At 36.1% G+C, this 25130-nt stretch overlaps 1 protein-coding gene across 3 annotated transcripts in view; it reads right to left on the bottom strand.

Moving 5' to 3' along the window:
• Positions 1-25130, bottom strand: part of MAP7 (microtubule associated protein 7) — a 151461-nt gene that overhangs the window by 18890 nt on the left and 107441 nt on the right. For 2 of the 3 annotated variants that reach the window (XM_039878995.1, XM_039878996.1), the window contains exons 4-9: positions 19592-19755; positions 18732-18849; positions 15079-15189; positions 9531-9644; positions 4785-4912; positions 161-276 (exon numbers count right to left, since the gene is read on the bottom strand). In XM_039878995.1, the coding sequence (XP_039734929.1) occupies positions 161-276; positions 4785-4912; positions 9531-9644; positions 15079-15189; positions 18732-18849; positions 19592-19755 (751 nt within the window). The remainder of the gene's footprint in view (positions 1-160; positions 277-4784; positions 4913-9530; positions 9645-15078; positions 15190-18731; positions 18850-19591; positions 19756-25130) is intronic. The other variant, XM_039878997.1, reaches the window with a different exon arrangement.

Raw genomic sequence — 25130 nt, 5'->3', positions numbered from 1 at the left:
TTAGAGACTCATTCCAGTTCTTTTTTCTTTCCTTTAAGGCAAAATGTTATTCCCTAAGGCAAAGCCAAACCATGTGGGGAGAATAATTTCCTTTCAGAGGACAAAGGCTACTACTTCTCCAGCATGGGACAACCCAGCCAGCCTCTTATATTTCACTTACCAAAGTCGAGAAGAAGCAGGTGATCTGGCTTTGGGATTGGACGGAGACGCAGCCCTTCGGATGCTGGATGTGAGGTGGAAGGGTATGTTTTCTCTCTCCCTCTCTCTCTTATAGCCCTAAGTTCAGAGGAACACAATAATTAGATTTTTCCACGCATTGGACAACCACATGGGACTTCCTGGCAGGTGTACAGGTTGGTAATTATGCCTCTGGTAGATCAGTCCCTGGAGAGGAAGGCCCAGGGCTCTTTACGAGAGGTTGGAGTTAAGCAGTTTGGGTAGCTTTTCTTTCTTTTACCCAAAGCATTTTAATTTGGCTGAAGTCAGATCAAAGAGAGATCTGAATAGGAAAACAAGGAAGAGTGATTTGAGATGTGGAGGTTTGGGGAATGAATTTCATCATCTGTACTTGATAAGACAAATGAGGGAATGAACCTATATAAACGTATATAATCCTCAGATAATCTTTTCTTTTTCTTTAAAGTGCCATTGAACCAATTTTTCCTTTCCTAAAACTGGCCTCCCTTTAAATGACCTTATTTAAAGGGAAGGATAGGGATAGATTGGAGTAGGAATAGCAGGAGAGAAGCAGTTTGGAAAAATGTTTGTGAAATAATACTCTCACATGCAGGTAGATGTATTTACCCTCTCAGTTCTTTTTAATGCCCTTTCATCGGTCGAGTATCCAATCACCTATATGGGTACCACACATAAAAAGGTGCTCCTGATTCTCATCCTGTTCTGAGTAAATAGCTAGGAGTCTATACAATAATCTTTCTTGTTAACACTTTCCACAGGCTAAGTAAGGTGGGAAACATGCATCAAGCTTCTCATGTCCACAGCCTGGACAACGTACCAGCAAGACAAAGACTTTAATTTTACAATTAGAGTTAGATTTAGCATACGAATAACCCTCAAGAGAGACGATACAGGCTGATACTCCAAGGCAGTGCTATCCAACAGAACCTTTTATGATCATTAGAAAAATGTTCGAAAACTATCAGGTTGAATATGGTAGCCATAAGCCACATTTGGCTGTTTGAATTTAGTTCTAATTAAAATTAAATAAAATTAAAAATTAAATTCAGCCTCACAAAACATTCCAAGTTTATGGCTCAATAGAAGCCATTTAAATTTAGACCTAAATTCAAATTAAAATTGAAAAGTGAATTAAGAAAACAATGCCATTTATAATAGCATCAAAAAGAATAAAATATGTAGGAATAAACTTAACCAAGGAGGGAGAAGACTTATACACTAAAAACAAGAAGAAACTGCTGGAAGAAATTAAGGAAGACACAAATAAATGGGAAGACATCCTGTGTTCATAGATTGAAAGACTTATTATTGTAAGATGTTAACGCTACCCAAAGCAATCTACAGATTCCATGCAACCCCTATCAATATCCAATGTTACTTTTTTGTAGAAATAGAAAAATCCATCTTAAGTTCATATGGAACCTTGAGGGACCCTGAATAGCCAAAACAATCTTGAAAAAGAACAAAGTTGGAGATCTCGCACTTCCTGATTTCAAAACATACTACAAAACTACAGCAATCAAAACAGTGTGGAACATCCCAATAAATTTAATTAATGAAAAAAAACAACAACAACAACAGTAGGGTACTAGCATAAAGAAAGAAATAGACCAGTGGAATAGAGAACCCAGAAACGAACCTTTGTGAGTATGTTCAAAAGATACTTGACATGGGTGCCAAAACCACTCAATGGGGAAAAGACAGTGTCTTCAACAAATGGTGCTAGGAAAAGTGGATATCCACATGTAAAGAATGTAGCTGGACCCTTACCTTACACAATATACAAAAATTAACTCATAATAAAGACCTAAATGTAAGATTTAAAACTACAAAATTCCTAGAAGAAAATATAGGGGAAGCTTCATGATGTTGGATTTGAATATGACACCAAAAGCACACGAAGCAAAAGCAAAAACAGACAAATTAGACTACATCAAACTTAAAAATCCTATGTGACAAAAAAACACAATCAATAGAGTAAGAAGGCAATCTATAGAATGGGAGAAAATATTTGCATATCATGTATCTGATAAGGGATTAATATCCAGAATATATAAACAACTCCTACAACTTAACAAAAATTAAAATTAAAAATTAAAAAAATAAAATACAATTAAAGATTAAGAATTAAAAATGGGCAAAGGATTTGAATAGATATTTCTCCAAAGGTGATATACAAATGGCCAACAAGCATATGAAAAGATGCTCAACATCACTGACGATTAGAGAAATGCAAATCAAAACTGTAACCTAAACTCATTAGGATGGCTGCTATTAAAAAAAAAACAAAAACAAAAAACCAGAAAAACAAAAAAACCCGCACAAAATAAGTATCGAAGATGTGGAAAAACTGGAATCCTTGTGCACTGTTGGTGGAAATGTAAGTAAAATAGTACAGTTGCTATGGAAACAAGCATGAAAGTTCCTCAAAAAATAAAAAATATAATTACTTAAGATCCCACAGTTCCACTTCTGGGTATATAGCCAAAAGAATCGAAGACAAGATCTCGAAAAGATATCTGCATACACATGTTTATAGCAGCATTATTTATAATAGCTAAGAGACAGAAGCAACTCAAATGTCCATGAGCAAATGAACAGATTAATAAAATGTGGCATGTACATACCTACGTGTGTGTGTATACGTGTGTGTGTGCACACGAGCGTGTCCACACATATACCCACCCCCAGGAATATTACTAGCCTTGAAAAGAATGAAAATCCTATCACATGTTACAACATGGACGAAACTTGGCGACCTTATACTAAGTGAAAGAAGCCAGTGCAAATACTGCATGATTCCATTTATATTGCATTTAGGTACCTAAAGTAGTCAAATTCACAGAAAGTAAAATGGTGGGTGCCTAGGGGGCTGGAGAGAAGAGGATATGGGAAACTGTTTAAGAGGTATAGTTTCAGTTTTTCAAGATTTAAAAAGTATAAAGATTGGTTGCACAACAGTGTGAATATACTTAACACTACTGAACTGTACACTTAAAAATGGTTAAAACTGTAAACTTTGTTTTTTACTACAATTAAAAACGTTTCTAATTTAAAATTAAAATCACTCTGTCAGTCTCACTAGCCACTTTTCAAGTGCTCAGTAGCTATATGTGGCTAGTTGCTCAACTGGATATCAGAGCTCTCGAGTATATATGACTCATGGATCATTTTCTAGCAGTGAGTATTTGCCTAAAAATTTGGTTCTAAAGAGGTGAAAAGAAGGCCAATAGATCAAATACAGTAACAGGAAGGCAATCCAAAAAAAAAAAAAGAACGGTAGAGGTTCTGGATCATGTGATGAAATCCCTCTCACTTCATTGGTTGGCCAAAGACAATCTCTCATTCTTCCCACCTGGAGTGTTAATTTCTGTTTTTATCCACGGCAAGATAGTTTTCCTTTGGTAAATGTTTTCCCTCACCAATAACTACCCAAAGTTTGGGGCCAAGATGTTCTGCTGATCTATTGCTTTCTGTCCATAGCTGGGACCAATGTGCCAATGAAAGAAAACTCCCCAGACATCAAAGTTCCTTTCACCTTTGGCCTGAAGGGCTGGAGGTCTGACTCAGTCATGAATTAAATACCTTTTCCTGAAAGCCTGAACAGCTTGAAAGAAAACTGCCTGTAGGCAAAGCCTTCAAATTCTCACAACGCTGGAATTATACTCAAACATCTAAGCAAAATCCTCTTAAGTGTCCATCAGCTTTATAAATCTGAATTGCTGTTGGAACTCAAGATTTTAAAAAATTGTTCCAGCCTTTCATTAAATGGGTCATGTTACTACCACAGGAGAGAGGGAGTGAGACTTTCTGGTTGACTGGCAAGTCCTTTGAGACTAAAGGACAATATCTAAACATCATAGAACAATGTCTACATCTTTGAACAGATAGCAAATAACACACAGTTAAAACAAAGGAGAATAAATATTCCTGGAGACATACAAGTTACCTCACTGCATTTATAGCATGGTGAAAATTAATGTTAGCTCAGCTACTTTGCCAGTGATAACAAGTACAAATTATATTCTTTACTTGAAAATCTGAGTTCATAACATAGCCCAATAGCCTTTCAAGTATTACTTAGTGAATAACTAATGTTTATAAAATACTCTGTCACTGTATTTTAAGATCTGGGCCTTGACAAGGATTAGCTAAGCAGAGAAAAATTCTTTATATTGCTTTTTAATGGACCAAATTTAAGAGTTCAGCCAGCTTCTGGATATGGTTGGAATAAAACGCAGAAGCCCCTACCCCTTCAAAAATTTTCTACTTTCAGAAATAAAAGTATGCTGACCCTGCATTTATTTGTACAAAGACACCATCAGGATAGGTTAGTCACTCAAACACACTTGGACAAAGGACAGTTTTCACTTTCAAATTCAAATTATTAGGGGGAGTAAAATCTCCATGAGGAGAGGAAGTATGGGGACGCTACCGCCCAGCCAACCAGATTCAGGACTGGTGGGATAGATGGGATGGTGGATGTCGCCACTTCCCAGTCTTACACCCACAATGCACCTCGGGGTGCTGTCTACTCTGCACAGAAATAGCACAGACTCGCCCGGCCGCTCCCAACGGCTACTCACCGCTGTGCCATGAACAGTCCTCCTTCGCGCAGAGCCCTCAGGTGGAGTTACAAAGAATTTTGGTCGATCCATCGGATTTCTAGAGTGTGCAGCTTTGTAGGGCATGATGTTGATGGGGCTGCAAGATGCTGAACGAGGACAAATGGGGATAACTAGGGTGCAGGTGATTGTTTTACACACAAGAGTGTCAGAAGAGCAGTTGAAGGAAAGCCAAAAGCAGGTTCAGGAAAAGGAGCAAAGCAGAGATAGAGAGAAAAGTAGGAAGAAGATGTTATTACCTAAAGGTGTCCAGAACCATCATACTCCAGCCCTATTAGTTTACGGTGTGTCCAAAAGGAAGGCGTGTCCAAATGAAAAATCTGGAATATATAAGCTCTTTTGCTATTTAAATACCGATTAAAGATATAGATGTAATCCAATAATTATAGAAAGCAATGACCTTCTATTCCTATAGACTGATGGTTCTGGTAAAATGCTACATTAGCGGTAGATCATTTTTATATAAGGACTACTTATAATCAGATTTTTCCTAATTAGCTATAAGACGGAACAAAAGGTGTAAAGACAGGAAGCGAGCAAACAGGCAAGCAACTATTTCAGGAATAAAGTTCAACAGCCAGTGAGAAAAAAGCAACTGAATTTTTAAACAACCAAGTCTTACCAGGTGTTAAGACTTGTTACAAGGATAACTAATAATTTCCAGGAAAAAATTTCTGTGAATGCATTATCCACTTAAAGGCGAATCAAATGCACGCTTCTGGGTTTTCCCCAAAGCCAAGGCATTTGATGGTTCATAACACGCAGCAGAACACGTGGGTAAAAAGGATGTCATCATTCAAAATGGTGAATAGAACATAAATATGTTAAAATTGCCAAAAATAAAGTTGAATCATGTATAGCTTTTACAGTTTTACTCAAGATGGAATATTTTTTGAAAAACCACAAAGTTTCTGACCATTCACTTCCATTCATCAAATGATTCTGAGCAACAATGGGTTTAAAGACATTCATGTAACACTGCATAGGTATCTGAAGTGTGGTTACTATGGCTGCAAAGTTCATTTTCAGATCTTGTCCAGAAATCTCATTTTCTAGCAAAAGTAAGACACTTAAATAAGACTGCTGAGGAGAACTATATGTATTTAGACCATGTCATAAAATGATTTTACCCAAGCCTAGACATGGTAGGAACCCTTTAAAGAGACCATTATGTCAGCTGAATATAACAGTATTAATAAATTAAAAACTCAAAAGTTCACAAGACAAATTCGTGATAACTTTAATTTCAGAATTAGAGTTAAAAAATATGTGATCTTGGTTTAATCTGTAGACAAAAAGTTGATTGGATTTCAAGTTTATTCGCCTGCTCTCATCAAATGCCTGGCAGCATCTTCTGGTTCTCACTGATCGGTTAAGGCAGTGAATAGATTGGGAACTTCATTCTCTTTTCCCATCATCTGAAAACAGACCTCTGTTTCTTCAGGAGAAACCTAAACATTTTACGTTCCCTCAGTTCTCCTTAAAAAAAATGTGTGTCATATTTGGGAGTTTACACAAAACTTTGCTTCACACCTTAATGATGAGGAAGATTCCTTCGTGTAGTGAGAAGGGAGGACTTTGTCATTTGTCTTGCTGTGACCGCAGGGAAAATGATTTGAAAATAAACTCTCCTCCAGTGCCACAGCAAAGCATTTGCATTTCCCAGACAAGGAAAGAGATCATTAATGCAAAACTCTTCCAAGCCAATCAAATACATGTAAAGAATAAACATCCTGGCACAAGGCACTTCTGTGGGATTAATGACCAGGAGAGGCACACATTGCCTATGGCATGGCCAGAGGCCATTAACCTTGCTGAAGAATCAAGAAACTCTTGACAATGGCTCTGCTCTGCGGCCATGGTTATGACACTGAAAAAGGAATGACGCACAGAAATATAATTTCTTTTCTCTCTAGGGAAAACAGTAATTTCAGGGGGTGTCTATGGAGCGTTTCTGAGATGATCCTAGATGTAAGCCAATCCCATCATGCCTCTGGCTCATTCTTTATTATGGTAGTCAGCCAACATTAATCACAGGATGAAAATATCTTAAACCTGTCTAGTGCAGTCTATACAAAAATCTTCCAATTTAATTGTTCAAGAAACATTGCCTGGCTAAACTAAGCATTATCAATTCCTTCTAAGGATATTACATTTCATGAGATTCTCATTGTTGTTCTGAATAGCAACTACTGTCTACTCCCCCCCACCAACCGCCCCATATCCCAAAGTAGTTTTATTAAACACAAAAATTCTTTTATGGAAATGTCTTTGAGAAAGTTTTCCACAATATCTGTACTTCCTTCTACTCTTGGTAGCAAGCATGCATCAATTTAGATCATTCAAGATTGTCTATATGAAATAATGAGAAAAGATAATGCAGTTCAAGTGGTTGGAGTGCAACACAGGGAATAGAAAAAATATATAATAGAATTAATATTTATTGAGTGCCTAATATGTGCAGGCACTATTCTAAGCATTTTACATGTATTAACTCATTTAATCCTGAGCTCTAATAATCACATGTATTTTTAATGCTTTTTAAAAAATGGGCATGGAAAAGTCAATCCAAAGCCGAAGCCACAAATGAGAGGTCAGAGACTCTATTTCTGCTCTTATTGCTTGTTCTGCGAGTTTGCAATCAGCGAACATCTTAGGGGTAAGGATGACTGTTTTGATCTGCTTTTGTAACCCTGGCTCTGGATATAAGTCATCCTCTTGCCAATGGCAATTGGATATAAGCTGAATTCAAGAGACAACACTAAAATGGAAAGAAAGACAAGAAAGAAAATCGACAAGAGTAGATAGAAAAAGTGTTTTTGACAATATAAATGTAAGAGATGTTGACATATATAACTTCAAATGAAAAGTTTTAAAAACCAACAATTTTGTTTCATTAAACATAAGCTGTATCAATGCAATGATAGGGAACAATGATCCAAGGAAAGCATTAATAAAACAGGCAACTCAAGGAAAGGCTATGCATTGCCTCAGTAAAGTAAATTAGAGAAATGTATCAATTTTTGAAAGGAGAATGGAAAAGTTGCAAAGCAAAGAAAAGCTATATAAAAAGCAGATAAAAAGCACTTGATTGAGCAGAAAAATGAAGGAAGGCGGGAAGATGGGCAAGTAGAATGAATGGAAAATGAGGAAGTGGTGTTGGAAAAGACTAGAGGAAGAGTGAAAGAATTGACAAAAGTTAGTGATGACAGAAATAACAAAGAAAGACAATTTTCTAGCTGTGAGGCAGTCCTTTAGTATGGAAACATATAATGTGGAGATTCATAAGCATGATAACCATTAACTATTATTTATATCCTATGAAACAGAATTGAAAAGCAGTTTTAAAGGTTCTTCAATTAGCTGGACACAAAGAAATTCTTCCGTGACTTGTATAAATGCTTTTTTTTCTATGCCTATGAATGGCATATTATCTTGAAATAAGCTGCATATTTTTTTCTCCAGAGAAATCTCAGATGCAACATGACAGTTGGCAACAGAATAACTTTACAGAAAACACAGAACCCTGTGGCCCAGCTAGTTGAATGCACAACTGCACACACAGCATCACGCAGGGTGCCAAGGATGGAGCGCAAGCACGTTTAAGATCCAGCCCACTGATTTTCTAAGTGGTTCTGGTGTAAGTCAATCTCTGTCACTGCACTTGGTTTCCACAGGCAGGTGGTAGGAATGCCTGCACTTGCTTTCTTGACTGCCTCCCAGGGGCACTATGAGAATTCGTGTTGATATTAGCTCATCGGGTACCGTAGATGAAAGACATCATAAAGCCACCAAAAATTATTTGTAAAGAGGGCTAATGATCATGAAGAGGCTTGCAGAGGCAAAGCATTTTTTAAAAGGGAACTTTATGAAGAGGCTATACAATTTCCTAAGTGCCAAAGATGAGGGCTGGTAGACTGGTTATACATACTAATTGTGCCCAAAGATATTCGGGAATACTCAAATCAACTCACCACCAGAGAGATGTTGCCAAGAGCCTATTTCCAGCTAGCTGTAGGCTGTACACTAACTTCTCATTAAATTAATTGGCTCATTCAGGCACTTTTTATATTTCAAAAAAGTAGAGAAGTTATAACTAATTATAATAACTAGTGCTTGGCACATTTTACATATTTTCAAAGTGCGTAACAAATAAGAACACTATAATTAGCCTTCTCCAAAAGTCTTAAGAGTTGTGCAAGGGTACTCTTCCTTGATCACACATAAAAGACTGGCAAAGGGAAGGTAAGTAGGGAGCCTACAGCCACACTATGAAACTCTATGCTTAAATTGGCCTGTGCCTTGATTTTATCCCCAAGTCCATATGTTAGAATATTAAATTATTTCTACTGCTGATCTTCTGCTTAGATGCAGGGACAGAAAGAAAGGCAGGGAAGGGACATGTATTTCTGGTAATGCTATGAACAGACAGAAGCCTCTGAAGCCTCTGATCACAGGGAGGGGCATCCTTTGTCTGCCTGGCATCTGGTGGTCCAGATAAGATGCTAAGATGGATGATAAGAGAAAACAATGCCAGGGGCACGAAACCAACACCAACAGAAACAGTTTCAAAGCCATTCTACCCAGAAGAGAGAGAGGCACACATTAGGAAAAACGGAGATGTAATTAGATGATTATTGGAGGCCCAGATATGCTTCAAAAGGAGGACTTTACCTCACCAGGAAAGTTGCACCTTGACAATTTTACCTGTATCTCCAGACAAGGCAGCTGTACTTTTACTTCTGGCCAGGAACGAATGTGTGGGCGTCAGCAGTCTGTTAACAACGCTGCTCTCCCATGGGCTGAGCTGCAGGCGGCGAGCTAAATGTCACCACATAAGCAAGATGTTAGCAGGCGTTCTTTCCAGGAGCAAGAGGGCACAGAGTATCACACCTACTGTTCCCAAAGCCGGGCCTTGGAGAGAGCCGGCTCTCCAGAGACGACAGCTGGTGAAGAATCAGGGTAGCAGGAGCCCTGCCCAAAGGCGCAGTTATTTTATAGTGTTGCCTTTCTTCAAATGTTGTTTGTGGCGGGCTCTGTATTAGTTTTATGGATGCGGATTTTGCTAACCACCCTCCTTTAGTAGTCAACAGGTAACAAAACAGAAACGTTATTTCAATTACAGGTTTGGCATGTATCACTGACTACAGTCGTACATATCTGCCCTCATCAGGATGGGCAGTGGACTGATGGCACACAGCTCCACCAAAGGGCTTCCTAAGTACCCTAAATCAGCAGTCCCCAACCTTTTTGGCACCAAGGACCAGGGGTCTTAATGAGAATCTAATGCCTGATGATCTGAGGTGGAGCTGAAGCGGTGATGCTAGCCCTGGGGAGTGGCTGCAAATACAGATGAAGCTTTCTCACTGGCCCGCCGCTCACTTTCTGCTGTGAGGCCTGGTTCCTAACTGGCCACTGACCGTTACTAGTTCACGGCCTGGGGGTTGAGGACCCCTGCCCTAAATAATCAAATCCAACAGAGGCTATAGCAGTTTAATGCAAGCTAGATTTATATATAAATAAAGATAGACAGGATCTCCATTAAACTTTGCTAGATCTCCACGAATTGCTACTTGGGCAATTGGGGGAAATCAAATATAATAAAAGAGGACTCATGAAGAGTTCTGTATAGAATTTCCTTTTTATTTTTTCATTCAGCTATCTAGGTTTTTTCGGATTCTTGTTTGGCAACAACATAAAAATTTTGGTGGATAAGAGTAAAACTGAAGCAAGATAAACTTAAAAAGAAAAGCCAAAATTCAATATACATGTAATACTGGAGATTACGAGTGAATGTGTAAAGGATCTGGAAAAGAAATTTAAAATAATGCAATAAAGTAAGGTCCCAAAGTATATTGGGGCATGGCAAGTCCATTGTTAGGAAAGGTATGCCAATTATAAATTACTTTGCTTATATTAGCTTTTAGTAATGGCCCATAAAAGTACAGAAGCTACTTTCCTAAAGTACCAAAGAAGCGGCTTGCAAAATCCTACAAATATCACTAAAGTGATTGTATAGCTCTAAATTAGAACATACTTTCAAGTCACTTCTAAAAGTCTTTAAAACTGTCCAAACCCAACAAGGCCACTCTGTTCCACACCATAAACAGCAGAGGCAAGTCCCTTGCCTCTGGAGCAATTATTCTTAAAACGATCTTTTATATGTCATATTTTAAAGAAATGATATTTAAATTCTAGGAAATTAGTTTTAGTTAATAGAAGCCATCTATTTTAAATGTTACAGAAAATATTTTCTCCTCTTTGGAATAGGTACCGATCTCAACAAGAATCTTAAATATCTGACTTCATTTTAAGAAAGTGACTATTTTGATCAAGGCTCTGGTGAACTTAAGGATTATTGAATTGTTTGTTAGATTTTCTGTTTGTTAGGAGAGGCTTCATGGTTAAATCAAATCTGATCTGACATTAAGACATTAATAAAAATATCTGCTATAAAAACTAATGTAATAGTTACACAGGTAGTAGAGTGTACAACGGGATAAGTGCTAATTATAAACTATAGTATGGCAGTGTGTATGTGAGTATCAAGTGAATATAATCTAAATTATACATTCACAGAATAAGATCAGTGGGGGAAAGTGACGAGGATCAAATGAAAATCTTCAACAGAACTACATTTTTAGTAGATGAGAAAGGGAAGAAGAGATGAATACTTTCTTTCTTAAACTCTGCAGGGTGACTGGCTTAGGACTGCAGGGATGGTTTATCATTGAGAAGACATGTCTTTTCCCCCGTGTGACTAAGAAGTTCGATTACTTTATTTCTGTGAGTCTTTCAGGCATCAACCAAAGAATCTGCCTTAAATGAAGATCATTAAAACCCTTTGATTTGTGTTTAAAGCAAATCCAAAGATATTTGTTTTATATCTTTGACACAGTGAATGAAAGATTTTGCTAAGAGAAATACATTTCCACCACATTCACAACTATGCCTTGAGGAAAAGAGAGACAGATTCTTTCATTAGATAACATTTTAGTAAAAATTAGGACAGAAGAGTTAGTTTACTAGTTTCTTTTTTCCCCACCTAGAGGAGCCAGGTTTTAAGATGATAAGCTTTTGAAGGAAAAGATATTCTCATGAAACAACTCTACAGTATCAATCCTATTTAAGCACTTAAAAATTAGATATTGACAATTGCCATAATAGACCATTGGACCAGGGTTGGCAAACAAACATAAGATGTTTGCACTTCCACGCTCCTCCATGAGCAGGAAACCACTACTCAGTTCCAGATGACAGGTGCCACGCAGAAAGGAGGCAAGTGTTGTCAGGTTCTGATTTTTCATTAGAAGTAGAAAACCTAAGTGGCACGTGAAATCTTCCATTTTTAAAATGATGGTGATTGATTCAAATGAAAAGAATAAAAACTGCTTCTCAGGTCAAACAGAAGATGATGATAGGCAGATCAGTTTGAGGTCTATCTCACCTTGTTCTCTGTCCTAGATTTTAGGAAAAAATATATGGACTAATTTTAAGCAAAGAGCAGGCAACTTCATTTTTACTGTTTTCAAACTACTTATTCTTTGTCCTTTAAGAAAAAAGCTGGTTAAGCAGGTAGCTTAAGTTAATAAGAAACATCTTTAACGCAAAAATTTCCAGTGGCAATATTCTCTCTATTGCAGCAATTATAGAAATCTTTGGTAAAATAGCTCAGGTTATTTTATCAGTCTATGTGACACTATATTCAAGTGTAATAATAAAAATATTTAAAAACTGGTAGGACATAGGCACAGGGCCAATGGATACTACTCATTAGCTCTGGAGGGCCTGGTGAAGCACAGCTTGGGAAAGTAGATATTTATCAGCTGGTAAGGAAATATTTCAGTACTTTTTAATAATCGACAGAGCATTACAGCTGAATTTCAACCCTGATAGTATCAGAGCCTCAATTTAATAACTTTAAGGCCTGTGCTGTGGGGCTGAAAAGCTCAAACAATCTAGTAATAGTATAATATCCTCTAACAGATTTGTCTGTAAAAGCCTCTAATTTAATAATTTGATAAGGATGCTTTCCAATTCGCTAAAAGCATGACCAAGGTTTCATAACAGCAGAAAAGAAAGTAAATGAACTACCTAAATTTCTAAATTAGAGAAGTTCAAATTCAGAGGAATTTTTATTCTCATTGAAAGGCTTAACTCACTCACCCTCCTCCTGAGGGTTTTGCCTAACTTAAAAAAAAGTTTGCTTTCTGGACTATATGAGAGCCCCTGGATGAACTGAGTCTTCCTTCCAGGTTAACTTTGCATGTCAGATTCAGGAATTTATTCACAGTTCTTTTGATAAAGGAGTTGGAGAAGCAGAACTCCTAAATTGAGTGCTTTCTCTCTTATCCTATTAGTCCTGCTTAATATTCAATATTATAGGCCTGTACTATGATTCGAGGGGCAGTTTCTCGACCCTAGTTATGAACTGGTTATTGAACTTCCCTTGACCTTTAACCTCATCCAAAGGAAGAATGCACAGAGTCAGGGTCGATCTAAGGAAGGACATCCATGAAGGTAAAAACCTGAAGATACAGTTAGCAACAACATGGGTTAGGAGATGGTGACCTCTGTTCTAGTTACTCTGTTTCAACAGTCAGCCCGAAGCATATCCACTCAGGCCCTTCACCTCTTAGGGATTCTTGTCCCAAATGGCATAGATGGGCCATCCAACAATTTTTTCCCCGGTAGTAAGAGCCTATTTCTTAAGACTATCCAATCAGATACTATAATGCAGAATCTATAAAACATCTTATTTCTAGTTGACACAGCATTGTCATTCCACAGAAGCATGGACAGGATATTGTCTGCTTTATTGCCCATCTCCCACTCCCAATCTTACCCTAATTTCAGCTGTGAGACTGCAGGAGGCAGTAAGCAAGGTTTACTTTATCTTAAAAGTACCATAAAATCTCCACTGTAGTTTGCCTTAGATCCAGGTTCACAAAAGTATAAAATTAAAGTACTGAGTAAATAACCAGTTCCAAAGAAAAGATAACTAGATAACTATAAGCCTAGCATTCATGTGCTACATTTTATGTTACATTAGGGGAATGAATTTGAAAATAAAGTCTATTTATGAAAGGAATTTTAATTCATAATACTTTTCTCTAACACATATACAAGGCCCCTAATTTGACGACATGTCTAATATTGATTTAGGCACATTAGGTTAAAAAAAAGGAATGGTTTAAGTTAAAAGGCAAGAATAGGAAATTGTTCAAACATTTACTGCTTTAAGAGATTAGTTCTAAAACAACATCAACACATATAATATTTTACATTACAATGACACCATAGACTTTACACAATATGAAATATATAAATACACATACACACATACAGAACATGCACACATTGTTACATTCCTTTTTAAAGACTATGAACACTGAACCTTTCCCAATCAGTTTCTTAATAAAGCACTTAAAGTAACCATAACTTGTTACTTTTAAAGAGCACGTATTTTTATATTGCACAATAATTTTTTTTTGTTTGTTTAAAATCATTTTAGTTATGTAAACCAAGTAGCTTATCTTAAAAGTTTGGTTTTTCCTACTGTGATATATAAATATGTAAAATGAAATTTTCATTTTATAAATAACATTCATGTACTGTAAATCCCTGGGACGAATAAAAATCAAAATTAAAATAAAGTATTAATTGGATGACTATGACTATTAAAATTTTTAGGAGGCTGATGATATTCTTGATGTTAGGCCGAATCCCTTAAAAGTGAAAGAATGGAAACCAAACAACCAATCACACACATAAGAAATGCAGTAAGAAAGGTTTGGTTAAATGAGAAATAAATTAGCAAAATGAAATCTACCAACATGAATCAATTAAGAAGTAATATTTTTAGAAAGTCAAAGCCTGGAATTCCCAAAGTACAGATGAAAAGTCAAAGACAACATGATTGAAGTAAAATAAATGTTCATAACAGATTATTTGCATGTTGGTGGATAAGTGGGTGATTTCTGGAGCTGTAAACTCATTTACTAAAGAGTTGAGAGAAGCACCGCTTTCATCACTGCTAAATGCAATCATTCAGCCAAGTTCTAAAATGAGAAATGTTCTTGTCGCAAGGAAAATGCTGCTCAGCCGTTTATTGCTTTTTTACTCTGAAGTTTTTTTCTTCCTATTTAAGAAACGTAGGGAAAGCAACTTCAGATGCTTATTTTTATCTGTAAACATCCAGAAAAAAAAGCATGAAGTAAATAACAGAACACTTTTGTTTTCCTTTTGACTGTACCTCTATCTGGAGAATTTAGTAAAGTTGCAGATGAAGAGGAGAGCCGCTTGCTAATGACGGGATCAACATGTTTCGAAAGATTCATGGTGGAAACTGACCGCCTGTCTGGATCTAAAACAAATGGAGATAATGCTAATTGACAGCCAGCATGCAGGATTGCAATTTCCTAGTTCGCTGATGGAAGGAAAAACTAGGACTGGATGCTTTCCGCTCTATTACTAGATCTTTCATAATAGCACAGTTTTCTAAGTGGACATTTTTAAAGGTAACTTAAAGGCTAGAAATAAAATTCATTTTTTTAATAGGATAAAACAAATACTCTGCTCACCAGTTTGTCAGCCAGAGAAATTCAGGCATATGTTATACAATAAATGAATGAAAGCCAGTGGAGAGCAACTAATATAATGGAGGTAGAGTGGGAAGCAAAGAAAGGACCGTAAGAGTGAGTGCCATTATAATTTCCAAAAGTTGGGACAATGGGGTAGTAACAGTGCCGGTAAAACAGAAGGCAAACACTAGAAGAGAAAGAACACCAGGTTCTGCGCATTTGTTGATACCTCTGCTTGTAGAGTCATTTTATCCAGGGCATTAATGTTCATTATAGAAAAATAGATTAACAAGAAAGAAAGAAAAGGACATGCTCTAGGTGTGGAAAGTGGTCACTATGGAATTTCTTTTTTAAAAGTCTACTAATAACCATACTTCTGTTTCCATGACAGAGTTTAGTGTGGTTTACAAATGTAGAAAGAGCCTACAAAGTTGCCCAATAAACTGACAGCAATATAAAGAAAATCAGAATTCTTTCTCTTTTTGAAAAATACTGTTCATCCTGCAGTTAAGCAATTTTAGAGCAATTCTTAAAGTTCAAGTCAGAAGAGAAATAGTAGCCATTTAAAAGGCAATAATTAGCTGTTAGTTTGCTGTCTATATACTGAAACCAAATAAAAACAATACCCATTAGCATAAACCATATTCCTTGAATATGACTGCATAAAATAAAAGTAAAAAAAATCTCATTATATTTATCTAGGGGGCAAGTAGGTGTTCTGACATATAACAGCCAAAGTTAAAGGGTTTTGCTTTACTTTGTATTATTTTCTATTGTTCACTTTTAAAACTGAAAACAAACCAAAATATTCCTTGGGTTTTCAAGAGGTCTTGAAAACCCAATTCCCATTGGTTTATCCTTGATAGTAAAAATTTTGTAGTAAACTTCCCCAGAATATCCATTTTTTGCCATTATTTACAGTGTACAGGGGATAAGCAAATCTTCTACAACATCTGATATTCCTATCTCCTATTGGGAATCATTTTATAGTTGAAGCAATTATTAAAAAAAAAAAGAAAAATGTAATTCCTGTGACTCAAATTTACAATTAACTGATAGGTCCTTAGGGCAATCCTAACATAAAGAAAAGATTTAAGGTAAAATATTGGAAGGAATATCTTGATTAAATGTGAGCTTCAAGGGTACAAGGGAGGATAATGGAAGTCATTGCCAGGTGAGTTTTTAAAATTCATTTTCTAATATTGCTTTAAATTTAAGCTCTAGGTGGGAGGAAAATTGTCTACATGTAGGCCCATCCTGCATGGTTAAAATTCTGGAGGTATAACATGTATTTATTATATTACTTAATATATAATTACACAACGTTTAATCATTTCTTTTTCTCAGTGAACAAAACACAAATTAACAAAAGGATTCATGAAGAATTGGTTTAAAAAGTATAAAATTGTATAGATCAGTGTTAGTTGACGTGTGAGCAAACACATTGATTTAATCTAGATTAAATTTAATTTCTAGGATCTGTTGGTCAGCAAACACTGACTGCGTACCTATCATGAGTCAGGTATTGTTGTATAGTAAGATATTCAAAATGAGTAAGACTTGGTTGCTGCTCTCAAGATCAAAGCGGATCCTTTTGACCTTTAAGAATTTTGGCAAATTCCCATTATTTCCAAACTTCTCTGTTCTAGTATAGCAGCAATTTCCTCTAATTCATAGCCCTTATAAAAATGGATTCTACTCAACGGCTTACAAATACGAGTTTCTCTTGCTTTGGGTGGCAGTAATAAAGGTCATATACTGAACTTTGTGTGTGAAAGCAAGAATGAAATCTAAGTAACTTTATTTCCCCTCAAAAATACTGAAAATCTGTTCACAGGATATACTTCTGCCATATATGTGTAAAACATGACACCAAGTAAAAGAAAAACCAGTAAAGTTATAAAAACATATACCATGTCAGCTCTTCTGCATGGAACATGTAAAACTATCCCTATAATGAAATATCATACATAAATGAGCCTATGATCACAGATGTGAAAGGTGCTCCATCAAATACCACTGGTTGTGAAGAGCAAAGAAAAAAAGTGCTTTCAATTTTGGTTCACTGTCATAGGAAAGTATGTTGTGGTAATAAGAGTTTAGATGTTTTTAAATGAAGGGGTTATAGAAGATACAGTTAGGAATGAAAAAGAATGTAGCAAACTAACAAATAAAAATGCATAGTATTTAGATTAAAACTAAAAGTGGCAACAGCAGGACTAAGTGGAGGTGGGGAGGCAAACTGAACTGGATGTACTTCGATCTCAAGTAATTTATTAGCTGAGAAACATTTTTTAAAAAGTGTGATCTAAAATGATCATTTAAGGAGAATGTAAACACATTATATGTGATTATTTCAAGACCTTTAAGTCACCTGAATTATAATATACACTTAGGAAACACTGTGCTATATCCCAGATCTAGGTCTATGCAATAAGACATTAAGCAAGCATTATGACTAAGGTGTGATGGTTCAACTATTGATGAACTCTGGCCCTAGGTCTGAGGTGCTAGCTACAGGTCAGGCAATCAGCAATCACAAGGAGGTCTGTACCAGATTTTCTAGTACCACCAAAAGTTGTGAAGTGGTGGTCCAGGCCTGCTAAATCGAGAAAGGTGAATGATGATTCAACAAAACCACCTGGGGACAGAATGTAAGACAATGATTTTTCAAAGTAAATAATAACAATAAAAAAAAAGGTTATTAGACTCACACAAATGAAAAAGAACTGACACATTATATAAAATTGAAGGTGTATTGAATTTACAGTACAAAAATAAAGCCTTTCACTAATTCCAAATTTCAGGAGTTTATGTCCATTTAAGAACAAGGAAATAGCTTAGACGTCTACTACTATTTCTAGCTTCAGACACCTGAACTTTCTCCTACAGGGCAGTAGTGTTGCATCCACGTTAGGGTCAGAACATATAAGCTCGGAATATTGATTGTGATTAGTCAATATTACCATGACTCTTCTTGAGTAAAAGAAAACTGGTTAACTTATTTGATAATCCTGAAACCCTATGCAAATTAATTAAAATAACGTAGAGTTGAAACCAGCATGCTTATTTGGAAACATTGCATAGATCTCTCTCTCTTCAAGGAATTGTAACAAATGAGGAAAGCAGCCTGTGTTAAAGGAGAGAACCTTATTACCTCCATCACCCTCTTATCCTCAAACAAAAGAAGCATCATTTAATTGTAGTTTAATTATTTCAGCAGGATTTTTGTTTGGCAAACACAAGACTTAGAAAAAAGAAGCGACTGCACTTTACTGTCTCAGGGAAAAACAGTGATTTTTGAAAGTGGTCACTGCCTGTTTACCTGCACTGTGGATGCTGGGGCTCCCATGGAGAGTGCCACCCCATGACCACCGGTTATGCTTCTGTTTTGGCTTCTGGCTCCTTTCCATCGTACGTCGTACAACAGCTTCATGGCGTTCCTTAAACGGAATAGAGGAGCAGATGTCTAGATTGAACCTGGTTGTTTGTGGCTTAACTTTAAGCAGAGTGGAGTGAGAGGTAGGTAGTACTTCCCGTGACCTCATCTTTTTCCTAACTTCTACACCTTAAGGTGAGAATAATATTAATCTGGGTGGCTTATTGAAATCATTATATCCCAATTGATAAAGCCTTTGGCATATAGTAGGTATCTAAAAAAAAATGACCTTTATTACTACTGGGAATGTAATGCTTTTATCAATTTACACAAGCATGATAGCTTAAACGGATGCTAAAAACATGCGGTACCATACTCAAAAAAATGGAATTCAGCATCTGAGGATGTGAGTAATCCTGACCCCACAACTTATTGAGTTGTATGACCATTTTGAGTCTAAATTTCCATTTTTGCCAAGATTCAAGGGTTGAATAAGGGTTAAATGAGACAATCTATGTGAAAATGTTTGTTGATGGTAAAACTCTACAGAAATCCAATTACTTGGAGTGGTCTTGATACTTCAGTATAGATTAAGTGAACATAAACAAGTTATAGGCTTAGACCAGATAAATGGCTTTTTAAAGTTTCTGTGGCAATAATAATAACAATCGCACCATTCTCTACCTGACAACGCCATTATCTGTAAAGCTACTTACGCCACCTTCCTGGAAAGTCTTGCAATAAGTTTGCTGCATTTTTTTTGAAATAGACAAGCCTCCCACCTATTTCCCAGAGCGGCACCTTACTTTGTCCTCCTCTAGTCTCTGCCTTCGCTTTTCCTCCACGGCAGCCCTCCTCCGTTCTTCCTTCAGCCTCTGCTCCTCTAACTTCTTTTTTCGCTCTTCCAGGTGCTTCTCGTAGTGCTGTCTGGCTCGCTCTTCTTTTTCTAACCAGATTATTTCTCTCGCAGCTTTAGGAAGGAAAATGAGGCAAATCAAACACAGGCTGGTTCCAAACTTAAACGGTTAGGGCTGTATAACTGGCCCACATTTAAGAAATATGGGTTCTTTGGTTTGGGATTAACCAAGCCTGGCCTTTGCTTTCCTCAAATTTTCAAGAAAAAAAGCACTACTGCTAATTTTTAGCCTAATATGCTGACAAGGAAGTTGAAGGAGATGCACTGAATTCTACTCTTTGGGAACCCCTACAGTCCTCTAGTTTGATAAATTATTACTATAGAATACTGTAAACATCACATGCTGTGCTCTCAATTCTGATATTAATATGACGTACCCTCAAAACCAATAGTACGATCTGTTTATCTTTTTTTAAAAAAATGTGATATCTTCCAGATTGAAAGGCTGTGACTACATTTGTTTCAACACGGCACTGGTTCTCTGGATGCATTTAAAGGATCTGGGAGAAAATCCCAGATTGATAGCTGATGAAAGATATATTAAATGCCTCAAAAGCATACCATACTGAGTCAGCGAAGCATTGTGAGGGTCCAAATAGGCAGCCAATCTTGTGTCTAAAGAGTTCATAATCTAGTTATGTAAGACTTAATATCACAGACTGAATGAAAATACACACTTCAAAAAATAGTGTCCAGTGATGAAATGCTTCTTTTCTTTACGTATATATGTTCCTTCCTCATTTTAGAGGAAAATACATCCCACAAAACTATTTTTTAAAATATGATGCTTCCTTGAGCTGTGATAACTAAACACATCTTTAATACAGGTTACTAACACTGTGTTCTAACAAAATTTACAAATTTACAGCATGAATCTTGAGGACACTACATGACATGTAAATTAAAATGTTCTTAATGAAAAAATAAAAATTCAGAACATTTCAGTTTCCTCTGAATGTTTAATAGTAAATATTCTGTATTTTTGCTACCATTCAATCTTTCTAAAGCTATTTATTTGAGGAGACAAATCTCCAGAAAGGGATCTGAATTGACTTTACTTTTGTGGGAGGAAAAGGACAAGGTCAAATTCAAGGTGAATTTTGTCCTCTGACATCACTCAGGGTGGCACACAGAAAGAACTGCAGTCTGGCATGGAGAGCTCTGGGTTCTCCTGGAGGCTCTGCCAGTAACGGTGGGTGAGACCTTGGACATGTTCATTTTGACTTCCTGTTTTCTCTTGCCTAAAAGATGAGGAAATCTTCAAGATTCCCTCCAATTTTAAAAGCTTCTGGTTCTAAAGAAATTCTCAGGCCCAAGTTAAAAATTTACTTTAAGTAAAAGCACATAGTATATGCTCAATTAATATTTGCTGAATGAGAACACATGTTGAAAGTCACTGATGGAGAATATAATTCTAATATTCTTAAGATACACTTACTGTGATCACACACACTCATGCACATAATACCATCTGGATTCCCTATGTGGACATATCTTACTGGTAGGCTTTTAATGACCCTACACATTTTAATTCATTTAAAAAATTAGATTAACAGATATAGATTTTGACAAAACTTAAACCGTACAAAATATTTAAAGGTGAAATGAAGGTCTTCCTCACCTTAGACTCTCCTACATTTTACTTCTACCTTTTTTTTTTTTTACAAATGTAAAAAAAGTAAAAACACAAGCGTCCTGTACACAGTACACCTACTGCTCTGTATATTGCTTATTTCACTGAAAATACATCTTAGAGATCTTTCCATGCCAACACATGAAACATGAAGCTAACAACTTTTTAATGACTATGTAATATTCCATGTCTACATACCTTATTTTATATAACCAGATACTTATTAATAGATCGTATGTTTCTAGTATTTTACCTATTTGGACCTTGAGTGACATCATCATACTATCACAAACCTGTGTGTACATGTGTGAGCTTACCTATGCAGTAGAGTTGCTGAGTCAAAAGGAATATACATTTAAAATCTGATAGATACGTCATAGTGTCCTCTACAGAGGTTACACCAATCTATACTCTCACCAACAATAGACGAGGGTCACAGGCAAGAACAAAAAAGATTTGTACCTTGAAACATGTGGATATAAAATATGATATAACTATTCCTTACCAGCTTTCAAACTATATAGTCTTTGACTTTGACATTTTATTTTGAAAAAAAAAAAATCAGCTTCTTTGAGTACATTTATGAATGTAGATAAAGAGATAAAGATAAAGATGTTTACAAAATATTAAGAAAAAACTTTTAAAACTGGTAAAGTAAAATTTGTAAATAAGAGTTAATTTACAGATTAATTTTCTTTAAATTAATCAGACCACTTCTCATCAGACCACTTTCTTGTAATTTCTAAAGTCCTACCCAACCTTGGCCTTAATGTTCTTATTTGGCCTTACTCTGTACTGCTATCCACAATAGCCTTTTCATTCTCTCAGTAGAACCATTCCCTCATACACCTCCCAAACAAACCATGTTTCTCCTGTATCTTTGATCTTGCTGTAGCAAGTGTCTTAACCTCTCTATTTCTCACTTCTGTTAGAGTAAATTGTGGATAAATATAGGAATTTCCTCATAGATTTACTGTGAGGATTAAAAGAATAATTTCATTTAACATAGTTGGACTAGTTCTCTGCACTTAGTAAACTTTCAATAAATATTAGTTATGACTGCCAATTTTTCCGTCATCATCATCATGATTTCAATTCAGAAAATTAAAACTAAAAGGTTAAAGGTTGTGTTGTAAATCTCAACAGGGCTAGACATTATTACAATTATAAACACTTTCACTGCAAATAATTTTTTAAAAGAAGAACATATCTTTATCTATCAAACTTATTGAGTGGAATGCCACTTCTATTTTCTGCCAGGAAGTAAAGATTCTATTGCAGTCCTCTTTAAATGACTATCTTTTTAAAATAGTCATATAGGCAATAGGCTAATAATGGTGAAATAAGCAAATAACACTTTCAAATTATTGCAGAGTATGTTGGTGAGTGTTAGGATTATTACCAAGTACGGTCATGCAAATTTTTAAACTTAAGGATAACATAAGATATTTCAAAATTTTAATAAGAATTCAAAGTTAATTCAAAGACGTTTAGTTATTTAAAATATTCCCTAAGGATGACAGATGATGTAAAAATCTTGTATTAAGACATGAGACTTTTAAATGCAAGAAAAAAATCAACTACTGTAGACTGAATTGTGTCCACCATCCCAACCCTACCCTCCTGCCTCCCCCAAATTCATATGTTGAAGCCCTGCTACTCAATATGATTGTATTTGGAGATAGGGCCTTTAGGAGGTCATCATGGCCGAAAGAGGTCATAAGGGTAGGACATTAATACAATAGGATTAGAGTCTTTGTAAGACACACCAAAGAGCTTTCTCCCCATCTCTTCATGCTCAAATGCTCATGTGAGAACAAAACAGCCTTCTGCAAGCCAGAAAGAGAGCTCTCATCAGAAACTGAACCCTGTCAGAACCTTGATCTTGAACTTTCCAGTCTCCAGCACTGTGAGAAAATAAATTTCTGCTGTTTAAGCCACTCAGCCTATGGTACTTTGTCATGGCAGCCTGAGCAGATTAAGACAATAAACCATTCAGTAACAATCACTAATTTTATAGAAGCAGTTCTATAAAAGAATAGCATGTCCAAAAAAGGAACTGTGATGACTATTACTAATCTTTACTCTTATGAAGTTAAAAATCTCCCCTGGACTCTGGGATCATAATATAAAACAGGCCCTAAAATACTGGACATTAACAAGTCAGTCCCATCCCTGTGCTACTGCCACTAGAATTATATTTTATGACACCATAACAGTATGTCAGTACTCTACTATCAATTTGGACTTCATTTATAAATGTACAATGACTCTTGCACTAAAAAAAATTTAAAATGAAAAGCAGGGTATTATAGTGGATAGAGCACATGCTCCAGCTTCACAGGAACTGGGGTCCACCCCTAGTCTTTCCACTTACCACTGATGTGCCACTGAACAAGTACATAGTGACTTCTGTGGTTCTGTCCCCTCCAATTCCTATGGCACCATTTTCCTGACAGTTGGTAGGTGGGCTCACGGTAACATATAAAGCACTTAGCACCGTGTAATGTATAGAGTAGGAACTCAATACATGTAGATAATTAAAGTGAGTGAATCTTTCTGAAGACCATCCTAATTCCTGTCCTGCTACAGACAGAATGCAGCTAATGGGAAAAACACAGGACAGAGAACTCAGACGGTACACTCATGGGCTGGGTGGACTTCCTGTTCCACACACATTCACCAATCTAGTGCCCAGTCTGATCCTTCTGAACAGGCTTACGTCTGTGTGGGCTGAGTACAAATTTCACTACCTTATGAAGGAAAGAGAAAGGTGACTCAGAGAATAGAGTAATATACACAACTGTTATCTTAGTTTTATACTGAGATATGGAAGGATATGAATAGGTTACTGGTAACACCGGGTACCAAAACAGCCAGTAATATCTTGAGAAGTCAAAAAATGACGAGTGATAATATTTGAGTTCGGGTGCTGATTGTCACTTATTCTGAGTGACCTTGGGAAAATTAGCTAAATTCTCTGACTTCTAAATTAGAGAGCATGTACGAAAGAGCATGACCTCCAAGATCTTTTCCAATTAACTCCCATGACTCAATATTTTGTTTTTACCTTTGAGGATATGTGCTGGAATAATAATTTGGTTTCTTTTTGTTTTGATTTTATGTTAAAATTTTAATCTTTGTGCTTTATGACAATAATTATTTCTATTCAAATAAGTTTTGTTTTCATGTTGCTATGAAACATTGATTAACTATATGTGCTAACTAATAATTCTAAAAAAAGAGGAAGGAACTTAATGGCTTAACTAAGCTCATCGATCAGCCCTAGGTAGGGGGCCATGAAATGGACAAATAAGAGCATCTGTGTAAAAAATACTGATTAATTTCATTTACTAGTCAAGAAATGGGAATGAAAGGTAACTATTAATAGTATGGAAAATTACAGCACAACTTCCACATTGATAAGGGGAATCATGGAAGGGACACTACTTGTATCAAACCAACCCCTACTCCCCACAATGTCAACCCTGCCCTTCCCATAAATAGGGAAAAAAAATGAAGTTTAAAAAATAAGCTAAAAGGAACAAAATCAAGCCTATTAGTTAAGATCGAGACTTTTAGACCAAGCCAAAAGCAAAAACACCAAGTTATCTTAAAAAACAAACAAACAAAAAACCAACCCTAAAACAGTGTCAAATAAAGCATAAAATAAAGAATGAGCAAATGGCTATCAGGCAAATGAAAACAAAAACGTAGTAAAGTGGGACTATTATTACCAGACAAAATGGAATTGAAGATCAAATGAAGGAAAAAAAAAAAAAAAACCCAAAAGAGT

Source organism: Pteropus medius, unplaced genomic scaffold, assembly GCF_902729225.1.
Source record: "Pteropus medius unplaced genomic scaffold, Ma_sr-lr_union100, whole genome shotgun sequence".
Classification (NCBI taxonomy): domain Eukaryota; kingdom Metazoa; phylum Chordata; class Mammalia; order Chiroptera; family Pteropodidae; genus Pteropus; species Pteropus medius.
This window is presented reverse-complemented; position numbering and strand designations above follow the sequence as displayed.